General features: G+C 41.6%; 2 protein-coding genes across 2 annotated transcripts in view; both read right to left on the bottom strand.

Moving 5' to 3' along the window:
* The window catches only part of LOC145486931 (aspartyl aminopeptidase-like), a 104,240-nt gene that overhangs the window by 23,388 nt on the left and 62,964 nt on the right, over nucleotides 1-17,888 (bottom strand). The gene's annotated exons all lie outside the window — the stretch shown is intronic.
* The window catches only part of LOC145486727 (uncharacterized), a 58,498-nt gene continuing 41,245 nt past the window's right edge, over nucleotides 636-17,888 (bottom strand). The window contains exon 2 of the mRNA XM_081465442.1: nucleotides 636-6,136. Within this exon, the coding sequence (XP_081321568.1) occupies nucleotides 636-6,101 (5,466 nt within the window). The 5' untranslated portion in view covers nucleotides 6,102-6,136. The remainder of the gene's footprint in view (nucleotides 6,137-17,888) is intronic.

Here is a 17,888-nt window from a genome sequence, read left to right as displayed (position 1 = left end):
TATTTGGAACTAGCTCCCATATCTTGTCATCTAAGACACATTCGTTTCTCAGGCGTTCTCAAATTTGCAACACTGACCGCTTTGAAGGCCCTGAGTCTTTTTCAATAGTGATACAGTAGAAAATGTTTAGAAATCTAATTTTCCTTGCATGGCAGATGACTTCATTTGCAATTTCGTGCGAGCGATGAAACAATGAAACTCAGGCGCATGCATGTGTTCAAGTCCAACTCCCCTAAAACCGACATCATAACCACTGCAAATGTACAATTTAAAAACTTAAATAATTGTCGCATTTATCTGAGTCCTTTATACAAAATTCAATACAGTCAAACCTGCCTCACAATCCCCAGATACGGACTACGGCCTATGGTGTCTGCACTCAATATAGGGTTACGGTCGCTGAATGCATCTAAAGAATCTTAACAACATGACTATTCAAACAAATTTACCATTTTAAAAACATGTAGCTAAGATAGGAACGTTAGCGGGCTGATAACTTGTAACCTTGAAGTTAACAAGAACAAGTGTATCAGTTCAAAGTATTGTGCAACATACATAACCAGTATGATGAACATGATTTTTTCGCGACATACTCTCCATCATCTGTTGAAGCTGGGTTAACTTACGGTGAACAGCTAATACATCACGATGTTCAGGACCGAGCTTTTCACACGAATGGCGAGTGCACGTTCATGATACTCTTTTGCCTTCTCCAGGTCACCCAGGATGTGCTGTACTAAAGCCAGGTTATTGTAGGACGTTGCGACATGTAGATGATCAGAACCAAGCTTTTCCAGACGAATGGCAATTGCACGTTCATGATACTCTTTTGCCTTCTCCAGGTCACCCAGGGTGCGGTGTACTTCCCCCAGGTTATTGTAGCACGTTGCGACATCTAGATGATCAGGACCAAGCTTTTCCAGACTAATGGCAATTGCACGTTCATGATACTCTTTTGCCTTCACCAGGTCACCCAGGGTGTGGTGTACTTCCCCCAGGTTATTGTAGGACCTTACGACATGTAGATGATCAGGACCAAGCTTTTCCAGACTAATGGCAAGTGCACGTTCATGATACTCTTTTGCCTTCACCAGGTCACCCAGGGTGCGGTGTACTTCCCCCAGGTTATTGTAGCACGTTGCGACTTTCAGATGATCAGGACCAAGCTTTTCCAGACTAATGGCAAGTGCACGTTCATGATACTCTTTTGCCTTCACCAGGTAACCCAGGGTGCGGTGTACATCCCCCAGGTTATTGTAGGACGTTGCGACATGTAGATGATCAGGACCAAGCTTTTCCAGACTAATGGCAAGTGCACGTTCATGATACTCTTTTGCCTTCTCCAGGTAACCCAGGGTGCGGTGTACTTCCCCCAGGTTATTGTAGGACGTTGCGACATGTAGATGATCAGGACCAAGCTTTTCCAGACTAATGGCAAGTGCACGTTCATGATACTCTTTTGCCTTCTCCAGGTCACCCAGGGTGCGGTGTACTTCCCCCAGGTTATTGTAGGACCTTGCGACATCTAGATGATCAGGACCAAGCTTTTCCAGACTAATGGCAAGTGCACGTTCATGATACTCTTTTGCCTTCTCCAGGTAACCCAGGGTGCGGTGTACTTCCCCCAGGTTATTGTAGGACGTTGCGACATGTAGATGATCAGGACCAAGCTTTTCCAGACTAATGGGAATTGCACGTTCATGATACTCTTTTGCCTTCACCAGGTCACCCAGGGTGCGGTGTACTAAAGCCAGGTTATTGTAGGAGTTTGCGACATCTAGATGATCAGGACCAAGCTTTTCCAGACGAATGGCAATTGCACGTTCATGATACTCTTTTGCCTTCTCCAGGTCACCCAGGGTGCGGTGTACTTCCCCCAGGTTATTGTAGAACGTTGCGACATCTAGATGATCAGGACCAAGCTTTTCCAGACTAATGGCAATTGCACGTTCATGATACTCTTTTGCCTTCACCAGGTCACCCAGGGTGTGGTGTACTTCCCCCAGGTTATTGTAGGACCTTACGACATGTAGATGATCAGGACCAAGCTTTTCCAGACTAATGGCAAGTGCACGTTCATGATACTCTTTTGCCTTCACCAGGTCACCCAGGGTGCGGTGTACTTCCCCCAGGTTATTGTAGCACGTTGCGACTTTCAGATGATCAGGACCAAGCTTTTCCAGACTAATGGCAAGTGCACGTTCATGATACTCTTTTGCCTTCTCCAGGTAACCCAGGGTGCGGTGTACATCCCCCAGGTTATTGTAGGACGTTGCGACATGTAGATGATCAGGACCAAGCTTTTCCAGACTAATGGCAAGTGCACGTTCATGATACTCTTTTGCCTTCTCCAGGTAACCCAGGGTGCGGTGTACTTCCCCCAGGTTATTGTAGGACGTTGCGACATCTAGATGATCAGGACCAAGCTTTTCCAGACTAATGGCAAGTGCACGTTCATGATACTCTTTTGCCTTCTCCAGGTCACCCAGGGTGCGGTGTACTTCCCCCAGGTTATTGTAGGACCTTGCGACATCTAGATGATCAGGACCAAGCTTTTCCAGACTAATGGCAAGTGCACGTTCATGATACTCTTTTGCCTTCTCCAGGTAACCCAGGGTGCGGTGTACTTCCCCCAGGTTATTGTAGGACGTTGCGACATGTAGATGATCAGGACCAAGCTTTTCCAGACTAATGGGAATTGCACGTTCATGATACTCTTTTGCCTTCACCAGGTCACCCAGGGTGCGGTGTACTAAAGCCAGGTTATTGTAGGAGTTTGCGACATCTAGATTATCAGGACCAAGCTTTTCCAGACGAATGGCAATTGCACGTTCATGATACTCTTTTGCCTTCTCCAGGTCACCCAGGGTGCGGTGTACTTCCCCCAGGTTATTGTAGAACGTTGCGACATCTAGATGATCAGGACCAAGCTTTTCCAGACTAATGGCAATTGCACGTTCATGATACTCTTTTGCCTTCTCCAGGTCACCCAGGGTGCGGTGTACTTCCCCCAGGTTATTGTAGGACCTTGCGACATCTAGATGATCAGGACCAAGCATTTCCCGACTAATGGCAAGTGCACGTTCCTGATACTCTTTCGCCTTCACCAGGTCACCCAGGGTGCGGTGTACTAAAGCCAGGTTATTGTAGGACGTTGCGACTTTCAGATGATCAGGACCAAGCTTTTCCAGACTAATGGCAAGTGCACGTTCAGGATACTCTTTTGCCTTCACCAGGTCACCCAGGGTGCGGTGTACTAAAGCCAGGTTATTGTAGCACGTTGCGACTTTCAGATGATCAGGACCAAGCTTTTCCAGACTAATGGCAAGTGCACGTTCATGATACTCTTTTGCGTTCACCAGGTCACCCAGGGTGCGGTGTACACCCCCCAGGTTATTGTAGGACGTTGCGACATCTAGATGATCAGGACCAAGCTTTTCCAGACTAATGGCAAGTGCACGTTCATGATACTCTTTTGCCTTCTCCAGGTCACCCAGGTCGTGGTGTACTTCCCCCAGGTTATTGTAGAACGTTGCGACATCTAGATGATCAGGACCAAGCTTTTCCAGACGAATGGCAATTGAACGTTCATGATACTCTTTTGCCTTCACCAGGTCACCCAGGGTGCGGTGTACTTCCCCCAGGTTATTGTACGACCTTGCGACATCTAGATGATCAGGACCGAGCTTTTCCAGACTAATGGCAAGTGCACGTTCATGATACTCTTTTGCCTTCTCCAGGTCACCCAGGGTGTGCTGTACTAAAGCCAGGTTATTGTAGGACCTTGCGACATCTAGATGATCAGGACCGAGTTTTTCCAGACTAACGGCAATTGCACGTTCATGATACTCTTTTGCCTTCTCCAGGTTACCCAGGGCGTTGTGGGTTGAACCCAGGTTATTGTAGGACTCTGCGACATATTTGTAATTATATTCATCAACATGCTGGGCGAATCGTAGTGCCAGGCTAAAGTACTTTATTGCTGCGTCGAATACATCATGAGTGAGGCACATTTCTCCAAGTTTTGTAAATGAAGACAGATAATTCTGAACATTTCTTTCACCGCTTTTGGGGTTTTGAGAAATGTCTCGTTCACGAAACAAATGTTCAGTTTTTGAAATCAAGGTCCTTAAATGAGTGACAAGGTGCTTGCTGCATTTAAAAGAATCTCGGTCGAACCACCTTATTGATAGGTCGTCTTCTACGAAATGGATGAATGATATAATGGCGACATCTACAGTTTGAAGTTGTTGAGTCTTTGGGAAACCTCTAATCAAAGAATCTATGACATCACTCACTATCTGATGTACTCGAATGCAGGCCCTACCCTCCTCTTCCACCCCAAATAACAGCAGTGAGCATCTTTGAATTGTCATAGCAATCAGTTCTTTGTCTTTAATTTCGTCATCAACGTTGAGAATGTATCTGATCACGATGTCTAGACTTAATGGTGTTGTTGCACACACCGAGAGGAGACTGAACGTGTGATGTATCACTTTGTCGGACGTCATTGCCTTTTCAACAGCCAGTCTTGTTGCTTTGCTCATGGAGTTTGGATAGCTTGGATTAGTCGTAGCAAGGATTGTCTCAGTAGTACCTCGTTGGCCCTTGTTAAGCTTCTCCAGGTAGTCGTTCCAGCCAAAATATGACGTTGCCTTGTTCTGCCGAACCTGTCTGACGTAGGTGGCGGCGCTTGCCAAGGCAAGAGGCTGGTAGTCCAGTACTTGCGCAACTTCATTTCCCTTCTCGCTGTCATCTATACCAGAAAGCTTTGCTAATAAACGACTGGAGTCGCGAGGCTTCATACCGTTGCTAACTGAGATGTGTTCGATGAAAGAATTCGTCAAAGGGATGGACGCAGTGTCCTGTGTTGTGATTAACAATTGGCCCCTTAACCACTGCTCATTTCCAGACTCCGGTAGATGAGCATGCACACGTGATATGCTAGTGACGTTGTCCACCACCAGAAGCCAGGACGTGTAAAGGTCGATTTTTGTGCCAATTAACGTCTTCAGATTAGTGATCTTTTTTTCAGTCGTCAGATCCTTGGAGTTAAGGATGTTTGTAACTGCATATTCTGAACACTTGAGTCGTCGAGCGAAAGAGGTGTACGATTCCAGAAGGGCATCTTGGCTTTCAGCATTCAATGTCATTACAAATGAAGTAGTACACGGAATTTCTTTACCTTCGTCAAAGAATCGCTCAGCTACAAGGCCGGCCAGTTGAGACTTTCCACTTCCAGGATTCCCGGAGATGTACAGAAAACTTAAATTGTTTTTATTTGTGCTTTTAAGCTGTTTGAGGTGTTGCATAATTTCAGCCACCTCAGAATCGCGACTTGCGACGTCGTGTGAAGGTTTAGGAGGAAGAATACAAAAGGAGGAAATTTCTTTGTGTAACTGATCTTCAAGGACCTGTCGTTCTTCTTCCTTTTCTTGAACTGTCCTTTCTTTTTCTTGGAGCTCCTTTGCTTTTTCTTGAAGTTCGTTTCCTTTTTCTTGTAGTTCCGTTCCTTTCTCTTGAAGCTTCTTTTCCTTTTCTTGAAGTTCTTGTCTCAGGTCATTAACCTTTCTCAAGACCCTTCTTAGCTCCTCTGTTGGAAAACGTCTTTGATTTCTGATGTCTTGAATTTGCAAGATAGAGAGACCAAGCCCTTGAAATGCAGCATCAACTTTACCAATGGCAATTTGAAAGTCTGGATCCGAGAGGTGACCTTTAGCCATGTGAGCAAACTCTTCATTCCTAAACTTTCTGAGACCATCTACGTTTGATTTGACCACTGGATTGAGACCGTGGCCGACACAATCGGAGTAAAGAATGGCGTAAAAAAGCATGGTACAATCCCATTCTGCTCTGTCTCCGTTAATCATGGTAGCTAGGAGTTTGGCATTTCTTCTCTGGTTTCCTGGAGACTCCCCGTTTTTGAAGTCCATTCCATTTTTGGGTTCATCTTTCCATTCTCCTAACGTCGTCTTGTAGCGATTATCCCATTCTTGCTTGAAAATTGATCGGAGACCCTCAGTTATTATATCAGTGACAACGTAACAAATCCTGTAGTAGTTCAATTGCCCGTCTGTGAATTCTATTGCAGCAGTGGCCATTTTCAGGTTGTATCACCTTTTGTTTGTCTTCAGCCCTTCGTAGGAAACAAAACTGTGTTATTAGCCAATTAGAACCTTTTTGTGAACGGTTGCTAGCTGAAGGTTTTAACTACTCTAATTTTTGCTTTTCCAATTTTTCTTCGCTTTTGTTAATTGGGAAACAGCAATTGGTACAATATGCCGAGAAATTCTAACTTGGCGTCGAGGCATAGAAAACTAAAACTAACGAACTCGTTTGTTCTAACCTCGACCTCAGTGGATTTTTGTTGTTTTAGTCCCGTAAGTCTCTGTACCATGCAAGAGTAGCCATTTTAATATTCGTGATGTTGGCAGTTCTCAGTTCTTGCGAGACACAGCCATATAATAATATTCCTTAAGGGGGGACTTAACCTAAAATTCTGAAAGAAATTCGAAGTTTTTGTTTTTCACGGAACTCGTATCTTAAGGTATTGAAGTTTTATTTTGACAAGTACTGTTACTGTAAGTTTAAAGCTCTTTTTTTTAAAAACGAGTTATTTTCGCCTTCGAGAAAAGACATCTTGAGAAGGATTTATTCAATTGAGCTAAAATTTTCAGGATTTGTTGTTCTGAGTACGTTCTGTGGGATAAGCATAGAACTTTTCCATCCAGTGCATTATTCTGTCGAAGTTATGTATATAAACGTATGCTAGATTTTCTGTATCAGATTTAACTGGTCATCATTTCACGTGTTTTTCACTTTTCAAAAATCTCTATGCTTATCCCAGCAAGCTGTTTGTCTTCTTTTGTAAAATGTAAAAATTATTCCTTTTGACCAGTTCTTGTAGTAGTTATCTTTTTTCAAGTAAGCCCTGGCATTCCCAAGCAGGTGGCAGATTTAATCAGCCGGTGTCAGGTTACAATATAGTTACAGGGTACACAAATATTTTTTTCAGAATCTTTGCTCTTTGAGCTTTTTAAAAATGTATACTTTGCCATGGTTTGGAGTTAACTCTTAGCCACGAGAAAATGTTTCAAACATGGTGTGTTTTTAGGTTAAGTCCCAGCTTAATTAATTAAGAGCCAGCAGTCTGGGCCTGAGAAATAGTCATATGACGCAGTAGCCTCGATGTTGATATTTCGATTAAAGAAGTTCGTTTCTCGTACCGAAAGTTTACTAATGTGTAAGTGGCAGAATGTCTTGTAAATAGCTGTTTTGGTGGTCAAAGGACATCATTTAAGTCTGGCGATCGGTAAGTTGACATGCAGCATTCGAAGAACTGAATGTTTGCGGCAGTTGGCGATTCCAAGGGTGCTCTCAAGCGCCAACAGATCGAAACTTGGTTTGCGACTGTGTCAGGCCAAAACAGACCAAGTCTAAAAGCAGGTCACTTCAAGGGCACAAAGAAGGTATTTCGGGGAGTTACATGGCAAGCAGTAGGCACCGTGCCTACGAAAGTGTGAATGTTTTGAGCTGCTTTTAGACTTATAAAATGTGTTGATTTGGCGGGAAGGTGCATTCCGTGTCGCCACGATATAGTTACCCATAAGGCATTGCAAGATGTATCTGACAACAATGGCTGCCGTCCATATCGTACTGATCTAGCTGACAATAAAGGCTGTTGTTAGCCATGAACCAGAACAATTAAAGTCAAGAGTATAGCATATTTGAGGAAAGGCATAATTCCTTCAATTGCGCTGGCTAAAAACTTTCATCAGGATAGAGATTATCAACAAAAACAAAGCAAAATAGTTTCTAGACGTACTCGCTGGCGCGGTAGATTTGGACGTAGCAAAATCCTTAACTTCGAGATTCCGTAGGATTTTCAGAGTTAAAAATAGCCGAAGAAGGGTTGTCTGCTGATGAAGAAGACATCGAAAAGACGAGAAAAACCGAACAAATTTTATGCCAAGGTAGACGAGTTTATAATTACACTTAACGCCACTGGACTATGGTAATTCTAGGACTTCAGAATGTGGACTGGACTTGGAAATCCAGATCATCACTTGTACTGCCTTATTTGGTTAACCTTTTCGATCTTTAAATGCGAGTTTCTAAGGTTCATTGGGCCAAACGAGTGACCACAAATCAGTTCAAGAGTTCAATTTCTTGTTCTGAATCATCTATCTTGGAGATAATTTTCCGCAAATGTAGAGGATTGGTGGTTGAGACCCCTCCAAGACCCCCAGCAGAGAACGAGAATGTTTTCAAAAGCCCATTTTATCAAGAAAAAGAACTACAGTGGAACCCCGGTAATACGACCACCTTCGGGCCACGGAAAATTGGTCGCATTAACGGGATGGTCGTATTAAAGGGGTTCTTTAAATAAGAAAATGACTGACAGCTTTTTTTTGGGCCAGAATAAAGGGGCCATGATAACGAGGTGGTCGTATTAACGGGGTGGTCTTAAGGCGGGGTTCCACTGTACTGCGCTAGATAATTTGGACAGAATAACTTATATTTCAACATATCAGGCGCATAAAAGTGATTCTAGGGTAACATGACACCTTTTGTGGTTATGACGTCACAAAACACATTTTTGTGATTAAGCTAGTGTGCAAAAGAGCTTTAATGCCAATTTGATCTTGACATGTTGCTTAAGTAACACTATTGTTGATAACATGACACAAATTTCCCTAATCCATTTTTAATAGACTTTATGAATACATTGATATTGTCACATGACCCATTTCCTCTCATTGGATGGATTTTATGCAAAATGCGCAGAATGCGAAACACGTTGCAAGAAGATTGTGCAATCACAAGTTGGAAAATTCATAGTTTTACTTATTATCACTTGTTTTTTTTTACGCTCAAACTGGGCACAAAAATTTTAGTTAATAACTAGTCATGTGACCTACCAATAGAGCAAAAACTTTATTGATATTGCTCAGCAATGTGAAAGCATTAAGGGTACAACTTTTTAGGTTAAGTGATAAAATATTTATCACTTTATTAGTGAAATGAACATTTGTCACCATGTTCTGGCACTCAGTGTTTTATGCCTGTTTTTCTTGCTAATGTGTTCATAAAAAAATTATATTGTTTCCTTCTCCAAGTATTTGGCTACCTTAACTGACGTGACTAACTTTTAGCACCTTTTTCGTACCTAAAACAAACATTTTTGATTGCTAATTAGTGAAATAAACGTCCAGTCCTTCCCTCCACTGATGTACTAGACCTAACCCTAACCCTAGCCCCAATCCTAAACCTTAGGATTAGGGTTAGGTCTAACCCTAATGCATAGCTTAGTGTTAGGCTTAGGCAATAATAACCCTAGCGTTACCCTTGCCCTAATTTTGACTCTCAAAACTAGCCCCAAAACTAAAATGTAATATTAAATCTCCTCCGTTTACGTTTTGAAGCCACCTTTTGCATTAAAATTTGAAAACTGCATTTTACTGTATGTTTTATTTACCTCAAAAGGTGATAGAGGATGTCTGCCATCAATAATCCCAGAAAAAGCACTAAATTTCATTTCGTTTTTGCTTTTGTTTTGAAATATTGTGGAATTTTATATTTATTACGCAATAACTCAGTGGGGGGGGGGGGGCAGTATTGCAATCACGCGATAGATTACATGAGAGCTTTGTTTTACTTAAAGATGTATGGTAAATTTGTTATGGAGAAATTTCTCTGCCATTTGTTCTGTTAGAGACTACTGACCTATTGGCCTTACAAACGCTGTAAGTCCCGCCTTAACCCATTCCTAGCATTAATGTTAAGTCTGTAAACTACATGCAAGAGTAGCCAATCACATTCGTGAAGTTGCTAGGTCTCAGTCCTTGCGAGACACAGCCATATTACAATATTCTTTAATGTAAAGTCTGTAAACTACGGAAATACAGTCAAACTTGTATTAAGCGGACACTGTCCATTAGGCGGAGAGCAGTGCAGGTCCCATTTTTCCATTTCCCACATCCATTGTAAAAAATACCTGCATTCAATGCAAACCTCTATTAAGAGGACGCTGACAGCTTAAACTTGACTTGTCATTTCTATTGTCAGAAACCTGTATCAAACTAGCCTGTGATCAGGTTCCGGCTGGGAGGACCAAAAAGGAACTGACTGAGAATGAAGTGGCCGAGGGGAGAACAGGGCGTCAGAGCCTGTAGACAAAGGTTGTATGCTGCCGTTCCAAGGTACCCGCTACCCGTAACATGTTTACTCTTTTCCCTCTTTTAGCATCATTAGTCCTTGTCGCACCGTGGGACGCATAAGGCCTTGCTTTTTTAGCACGACAAGTAAATGACTTATTACATATTTACAAAAGTCGGCAATGGGGATAGACCCGCTCAATTTCACTCCATTTACAAAAAGCTTAAGAAAACTCCCTATTTTCCCTCGAACTGTAATTTTCTTGTACGATCTATTCACATTCCAATGCATCCACGATTACGACATGCTGTTGACAGGTTAATGACAGGTTAATTACAAGGGGGTTGAACAGCGGCTTCAATACTGGAACCTCCCCTTACGGACACCTCTCTAATACGGACACCTCCGCTCTAATATGAACAATACGGAGAGTACCAACAAAATTCTCATACATTTCCTCTGAAAAAAAAAAACCTCTATAACACGGACCCTCTCTAAAACGGACAAGAGACATTAAATCTTGGCCCTAGGGAGCAAATTCATACAAATTTAACCTCTTTATGACGGACACTCCGCCTTGCATACGCCATACGGCTGGTGCGCACGAAATTTGAATTGACCAATCAGGATTCGGCAGGCGGGAAACACTTTACTGTCTTGACGTCAATGTATGTTAACAGGAAAGGCATTGAAATCAGGCAACTTTTCTCGCTTGAGATGGCATTAAATATTCACAAGTTGCGTGATCTCAGTCACAAGATTGTTACTACACTACAACCCGTATTTATCAGCAGAAAATTGAAACAAGACCTCGAGCCCAGAGAAATCAAGTCTCCAATCATAAATCAACAATGCGTTGTTTACTCTTTTACATGTGATCTGTGTTGTTCAGATTGTGTCGGTTTTACAGCTCGACACCTCCACTAACGTATTGTTGAACATAAAAACTCTGCGATCGGTAAACAGTTTTCGACAGCGATAAAAGCCTCCCCAAAGAAAGCCAATTCCGCATTCTAAAAAGGTGCCAAGGAAAATTTAATTGTCTTGTCTACGAGATGCTTTTCATCAAGGAGCGAAATCCTAGTCTCAACTCACAGACTGATTCCATTCGCGCTAAACTCTTTGTTTAAAAGAACATTCCATCACCTAATGTATTTTTAGTATTTAAACATTTATCATTTACTCTTTGACTTGATAATGACGTTAGCCAAACGTCGAAACGTCGTCAACAAACTTTTAATATGCTTTTACGAAATGTTTTATCGCAATTTTTTATCGTTAACCCTTTAAATACCAAACTTTCGCCAAAAAATACCGTTTTTAACCGTTTAGTCAGGTTTTTTAGCTGCCATGACGCTAAATAAGCCTAAGTTTTGCTAAAAAAGCTTTTTTTTTAAGTAAAAGGAGAGATTTTTCGAGGATAAGGTACAAAATTGAGCAAAACTTCAATTCCGGGCATGCGAATAAGCCAAAATTTGGTTTTTTTTTTGTTTTTTTGCCATTAACCGTTCTCAATTTTGTTTGTTGGCCCTTTCCTTTCTGTTTTTCTCGGCCCTTTCACACTGGCTACCTTTTGCATTGTATGTTCTTTCTGGCTGCAGTGAAAAGTTGGGTGTTAATTACGGGCTAAGCCTAGAAATGGACCTTGATCAATCATAGGCGTTGTGGATCATTTTACCACCGTTTTTGCACCAAAACTGATAACGTTGTTTTTCGATTTGCGACGTCGGAATGTCGTCGATATCTAAACCTGACCATTGTGCGGAACGGGCTAGCCTAGCACTACTATCTGCTTATCAAGAATATCTGATGACATTTAAATTGATGACGTCACAAGTGGTACAAAGAGCACGACCATTAATTACGCTTATATGCGTAGTTGGTATTCAAAGGATTAAATGTTTTAAAAAACCGCTTCTTTTTCGAATATAGATACTGTTACTATATACTTAAATCGCTTTACCTCATATACTTGTCATTGTTTATGGAAATACGGACACTAGCAAGGGTCCCGAGAGTGTCCGGCCAAATACAAGTTTGACTGTACTGATATCGAAGTATGGAACAGAAATACATTTAGGTAAGTTATGTGAGTTTTAGTTCGACATGCATCAACATCTAATTTCTCCGTGAATTGTCTTAAAAAGGTGGTCACCCATGTCGTGAGAATACAGGAGTTAGTCGGGCGCAAAGAAATTTTCGGGAAGTAAAGCTTAGAAATGAAATGAGATTCCAAACAAGAAGATCTTGTTAGCCCGTGTCATCGGATGATTTATACTTGTATTTTGTCTGCACCCAGTTTGGCAGTTTCGTATTTCTACAAACGTAGATAGAACTGTTGTCGGCTGGAAATCGGTCTGGCTTCAAATAGGCTAGCAAATAGTCAAGCCTTGACAGCTTTGGCTGCCTTAGGAGCACGTAGCGTGGCATATCCAACAAGTGCGTGTGGGATAATTATTTTAAAATAAAATAATAAAAAAAACGCCCCCAAAAATTTCGCATACGCTAACCGTATTTCTAGAGCATGGTATAATTGTTGAATATTTCATGATGGCCAAGCCAAGGAAAACTCTTGAATAGCATTATCCAATGCTCCAGCCTTTGATAAAACAGTTACTCAAATAAGTCTACAACAAGGACTCAACTGCAGCAAGAGAAAATGAGGTGCATAATCTCTTGACTGCGGAGATTTCTTCACTAAAGGGCGAGTGTTTTCAGAAAACGGAAACAGTTATCGATAGAATTTAATTGGATATCGGATTTTTCGCTATAAAGGCTGGTTTTCATAAGCGTCGGAGTCGTAGTTGGAGTGGTAATCAGAAGCGTAGAGCGATATGATCTAGTGAAAATCAAACCAACAGAATCAGAAGCAGAACACCCATTCCGCTTAAGACTCCATCGCTTATGATCTAGTGAGAACTAGATTGTCGGAGTCGGAAGCAGAAGCGGAAAATGATTGCTACAAGATATCATAGTCTCTTGTTGGTATTGCGATCGCTTGGTTCTACCGCTTCTGCTTCTGGCTCCAACAACCTAGTCTTCACTGGTAGCGACGGAGTCGTAAATGGAATCGAAAGTACTGGAAACGCCGTTCTGGTTCTTCAGATTCCGATTCCGTCGAGCTTGTGACTCCGCTTAAGGTGGTCGAACACAGTGCCTATGCCCAATTCACCATTACTTTTAAACTATTTATGCTTTGGCCCTTGTTTTTTGCAAGAGTCAAGGTTAACCTCAGAAGGGCTTATTCTCGCATTTTGGCTAAGGTGTGTGCTGTTGCCATGGCAACGGGGCTGGTTAAAAACAAGGCTTAAAAAATGGTTTTTGTTTATTTAAAAAAAATCCAGTCGTTAGATTTTTTTCATCATTTGCCCACTACGAATTGACTTTAAATCCCTTCTGTCAACACTGTTCTAATAAAATTTTGACATAGACGATTTTCGTAATTCGCCGTAAATCGTTTTCACTGCATGTTCTGAATTATTTAAAATTCCCTATGTCAAAATTCAGATTTTTTGCGATAGATCATTCACGTGGTTTCTGAACTACTTTTTTGCCAAATTCCTTGAAATTCTAACGACTGGATCGATAGAAATCAGCAAGTTTCTACTAAAGCAATCGGTCTCAATTTTGCGAGCAACTGCGCATGCGCTGCATTTAACTGGGTTCTTTCGGTAACAAAGAAAAAGCTGAGAATTGCTAGGTTCTTTGCATGGTTACCTTTTCTAATATATCTTTGTAATAAAAGACTAAAGCCATCAATACATTGCGTTCAAATATAGAGAAAAATAGCACAGATACTGCGGCTGTTGAGTAAATAAAATGATTGCTCTATTGACGGCATGTTTGTTTTTTGCGATACTTGTGCGCGCGCTGAATTGCATCAGCAAAAGCGCGCGCGAAAACTGTGTTCGGCCACCTTAAGGCCCGGTTCAAACGTCGAACTTTTTATGAGCCGAACCTAATAGCCCCAATTAAGTACATGACGATATCGACGTTTGAATCAGTTAAGTTCGACAGACACCCTGTTCGACAGATATCATTTGGATCGACCCGAGAATTAAGTTTGACATGGCCAGTCGGTCAGTTCGACTACAGAGCGACTCCGATTCAAACGCCGAACTTTTCATGTACCGAACCTAATGAATACATTACAAATACATTAAATAAATTAATTTTTCCCACAGTTCTGTACGTTTCCTATTTTTGTCATGCGTACACAGCTTATTCTGATCTTTTGGAACAAAATGGAGGGAAGAGCGGGAAGATATGTGTTCCTCTTGCTTCGAGAGCACGAAATAAACTTCCTTGATGTGTATAAACCACTTCTGTATGCGGCGTTCCGTATTTGAAAACGATGAGAGTGTAGCAGGTTGGAAAGCAGGCAGTTCGGTGGCGTATTGCAAGTCATGTTTTTGAAAGAAAATGACAAAATAAATTAATCTTGAAGAAATCGACGACAGGAACGAACTGGACGAGGAACTGTGATGCTCTTTTGGGAATAAGCGATAACAAAAGGCAAACCAAATTCAAAAATCGTCTTCGGTTGTTTAAAGCTAACTGCATCTGGAGTTCGAATCTTTGATCATGTTGATTGCACTTGCAAGAAAAGCAAGCTCTTCATTCCACAATTTGTCTTTCCCGAATTTTTTCTGCCCTTTTGCTCAGCAATGACCACCGTTTGCAATAGTGTCTCTTTTATTTTTGCAATTCGACTAAATTAGGTTCGACGTTTGAATCAACTGCCGAACTCATTTGTTTAGGTCGACCCAAATTGGTATAATTTAGGTTCGGCACATGTTAAGTTCGACGTTTAAACGGGGCCTCTGATTTTTGATTTACACTAAGTCATTAAGCGCTCTAATGAATCCGGTTCCGACTCCGTCGCTTGTGAAAACCAGCGTTATGTGAACTGCACTTTGAATTCAATATTAGTGACAGCCAGTGATCAGGTGCACGATTTTTTACGAAATAAATTAGACGTGGGCACGTCTGGTTCAAAAACACGCTCAATAAAGGATTCTGATTGTGTTCTGCATGCAAATTCCGTTAAACTGAGTTTATCTGACAAGACATGTAACACAAAATAACAATGTAAACTATAGTATACTCATCGTTTGGAAAGATTCAGGAGGAATTCATCAAAGTAGCAACACGATAAAGACCGTCTGCAAACAACAAGGAATTCGAAATCAGGAACTCGAAAGTAAAAGCTTAACCTCTCCCACACAGCTCGTGTTAAGGTTACACAGGATACATGGGCGGGTGTCCTTCAAAAAAAAAATCGCACCTGCGTTGCTTTTAACAAACTATATATCAATAGAAAGGTTATGAACTGTAGAATTCGGAAAAAAGTATCCGCTAATTTGGTCGCCCCTTTCTTGAGAAGAAAGAAGTTTTGAAACGGAAAAAAAGCCTGAGCAACAGTTGTTTCCTTTCCTTTTTTCAGGCGGAGAGATCGAACAAGCGAGACTGGGGTGAGCAAAAAAGTGGGCGAAGTGGGGAGGGGGTGAGCGAGAAAAGGAATCGCCTGCAGTCAATCCTAAACATTTTACCGAACTCCGCTCACCCACGAACGGGGAACAATAGTGCAATTTGATTGGCTAGAAGCCCGTCAATCAAAAAAGTATTCGGCCGAATTAATCGGGTACGCAAGCGGTGTTAATCAGCATCAGTCTCTCAAAGAATGTTAGGGTATTTCTGTATTCTTATTGGTTATCTTTTTAGACCAGTAAAGTTACAATATCGAATAACTTGCCGACCCTGTTGCGTTCGCGGCAGTCACAAGAAAAATATCCCTCGATGATACAAAAAAATCCCCGACACACTCTTGTTCCTCGATACTTTTTCTGCCAGATTTCGTGAAAATCGGCCGACAGACCATTTCAGCTTGGACGGTTTGTTGCCCCATTTCAACTCTCGAGAATTCTTTCTTTTAGATTTTCACATAGTCGCGTGTATATGAATGATTAATTTTTAGATGGATAAAAGAACAATTCTCCAAAGAATATCACGTGGTCTGTAATGTAAAAACAAACCGCCCATTAGCTAATAGCTGGTTTTCATATGACGTCACCAAAATTTGAACTTCAAAACTATTGATCTTCCTGAGATTTTACTTAAATGATGTATAAGAGCAGCTGAAAACTAATACTCATGCGAATTTTCGTTCCGAATGGGTTCTTGGTTTTGAGATACACTACGCTTGAATTTCTAAGCTTTTGCGTGACGCGGCGTTTATATGACGGCCTGGAGAGCTGTCAGGATGGTTAAAAAAGTGACTTATTTCGGGGAACTTGGCTTTCTGAACAGTTCATGTCTTAGAAAAAGTATTATTTTAATGTTTTAGAGTTCCTCAAGGGATAAATTCACGCTTTTGTAGCAAATCTCAGTGACAGATGTTTCTGTTGGTTTCCGGCCGCCATGTTGGTGCCCATACGGATGGGCACCAGCATGGCATCTCCATACAAATCTCTATAAATTTGGGTAAAAAAATTGCTCTGCATATCTCGCATAAGAAAAATTGCTGTGACCAGAATTTTGGCGAGAGTCTTTGCATATTTACCTTCTTTCATTTCCCACATTCTGGACTTATCTATTGACCGGTTTTGATTTTTATTTTGATCTATTTTGAATTGCGTGACACTGAAAACCAGCAATTACAGAGGTCTATTGTACATAACCTAATTCACTTAAAGAGATGGTATTCTCGCGACAAACTATTGCAAGTTTTCGCCGTTTGAAGAGTTGTAAACATATCACGCCTTTACTCGAATGCATGTCAACAGAATATGTCGCCAGCCAATGAAATCATGGCACCCCTAGCGTTCAGAGCGAGTGAAATAATTTTCGCGGGAATTCCGTTGTCCTAGTTGAACTTTAGCGTCTTCAGCGTGCATCTATTTAGAGCAGTCTTCCTTCCCTGCTTGTGAGAAATGGACCAAGAGAAACAAGTGGGGTAAGAGTACGGTTACAAGCACGCGCAATCCTTGACACTGTTGGACAAAGTTTCCTTCCCTTGCATACGGCGGCTGCGCCCGCAGTGCGAGCGGCAGGCAAAACTCAGCTGTCCTACCGAAACGACACGATAATACGCTTTTTCTTCGCAGCTAACAAAACTAAAGACAATGCTCAAGTTGCTTTGGCCTCTTCTATTAGTTAATCTGAGAATTCTGGGTTTAATTTGACGAGGAACAGCATATTTCGTTCAAAACAACACAACTATTATCCTACCTGGCGACACCCAACGTACAACGAGCGAGTTGCCATGCCGGACGTTCGCGACCCATTTTTGGCGCCAAATTAGAAGCTTGGTGACACAAAGTGTTTCGTACATTTTACTTTTTATCATCTAATATGGTTTTTGGGATTGTAAATTCCTTTTCGTGAATATTTAATGCCATCTCCAGTGAGAAAAGTTGTCTGATTTCAATGCCTTTCCTGTTAACATACATTGCCGTCAGGACAGTAAAGTTTTTTCCCGCCTGCTGAATCCTGATTGGTCAATTCGGATTCCCGGCGCACCAGCCGTATGCAAGGTCTTGCCTTCGAGAAATTCCGCTTTTGTCATCTTGTTTAAAAGGTCCTCGATTTGATTTTTTTCGTGGTCCAGGGACTTTTCTCTCCTTTTTTTAGCTCGTTTCATGAGCACAATAAGGAATGATGGATAGGATGGCAGAACAAAGTGATTCGAGAACCAAAACTGCGAAATCGCCTGTAAACAACCTCGTCAA

The sequence above is a fragment of the Orbicella franksi genome, chromosome 5 (genome assembly GCF_964199315.1).
Source record: "Orbicella franksi chromosome 5, jaOrbFran1.1, whole genome shotgun sequence".
Classification (NCBI taxonomy): Eukaryota; Metazoa; Cnidaria; class Anthozoa; order Scleractinia; family Merulinidae; genus Orbicella; species Orbicella franksi.
Note: the sequence above shows the minus strand (reverse complement) of the source record. Positions and strands in the feature narration are given on the sequence as shown.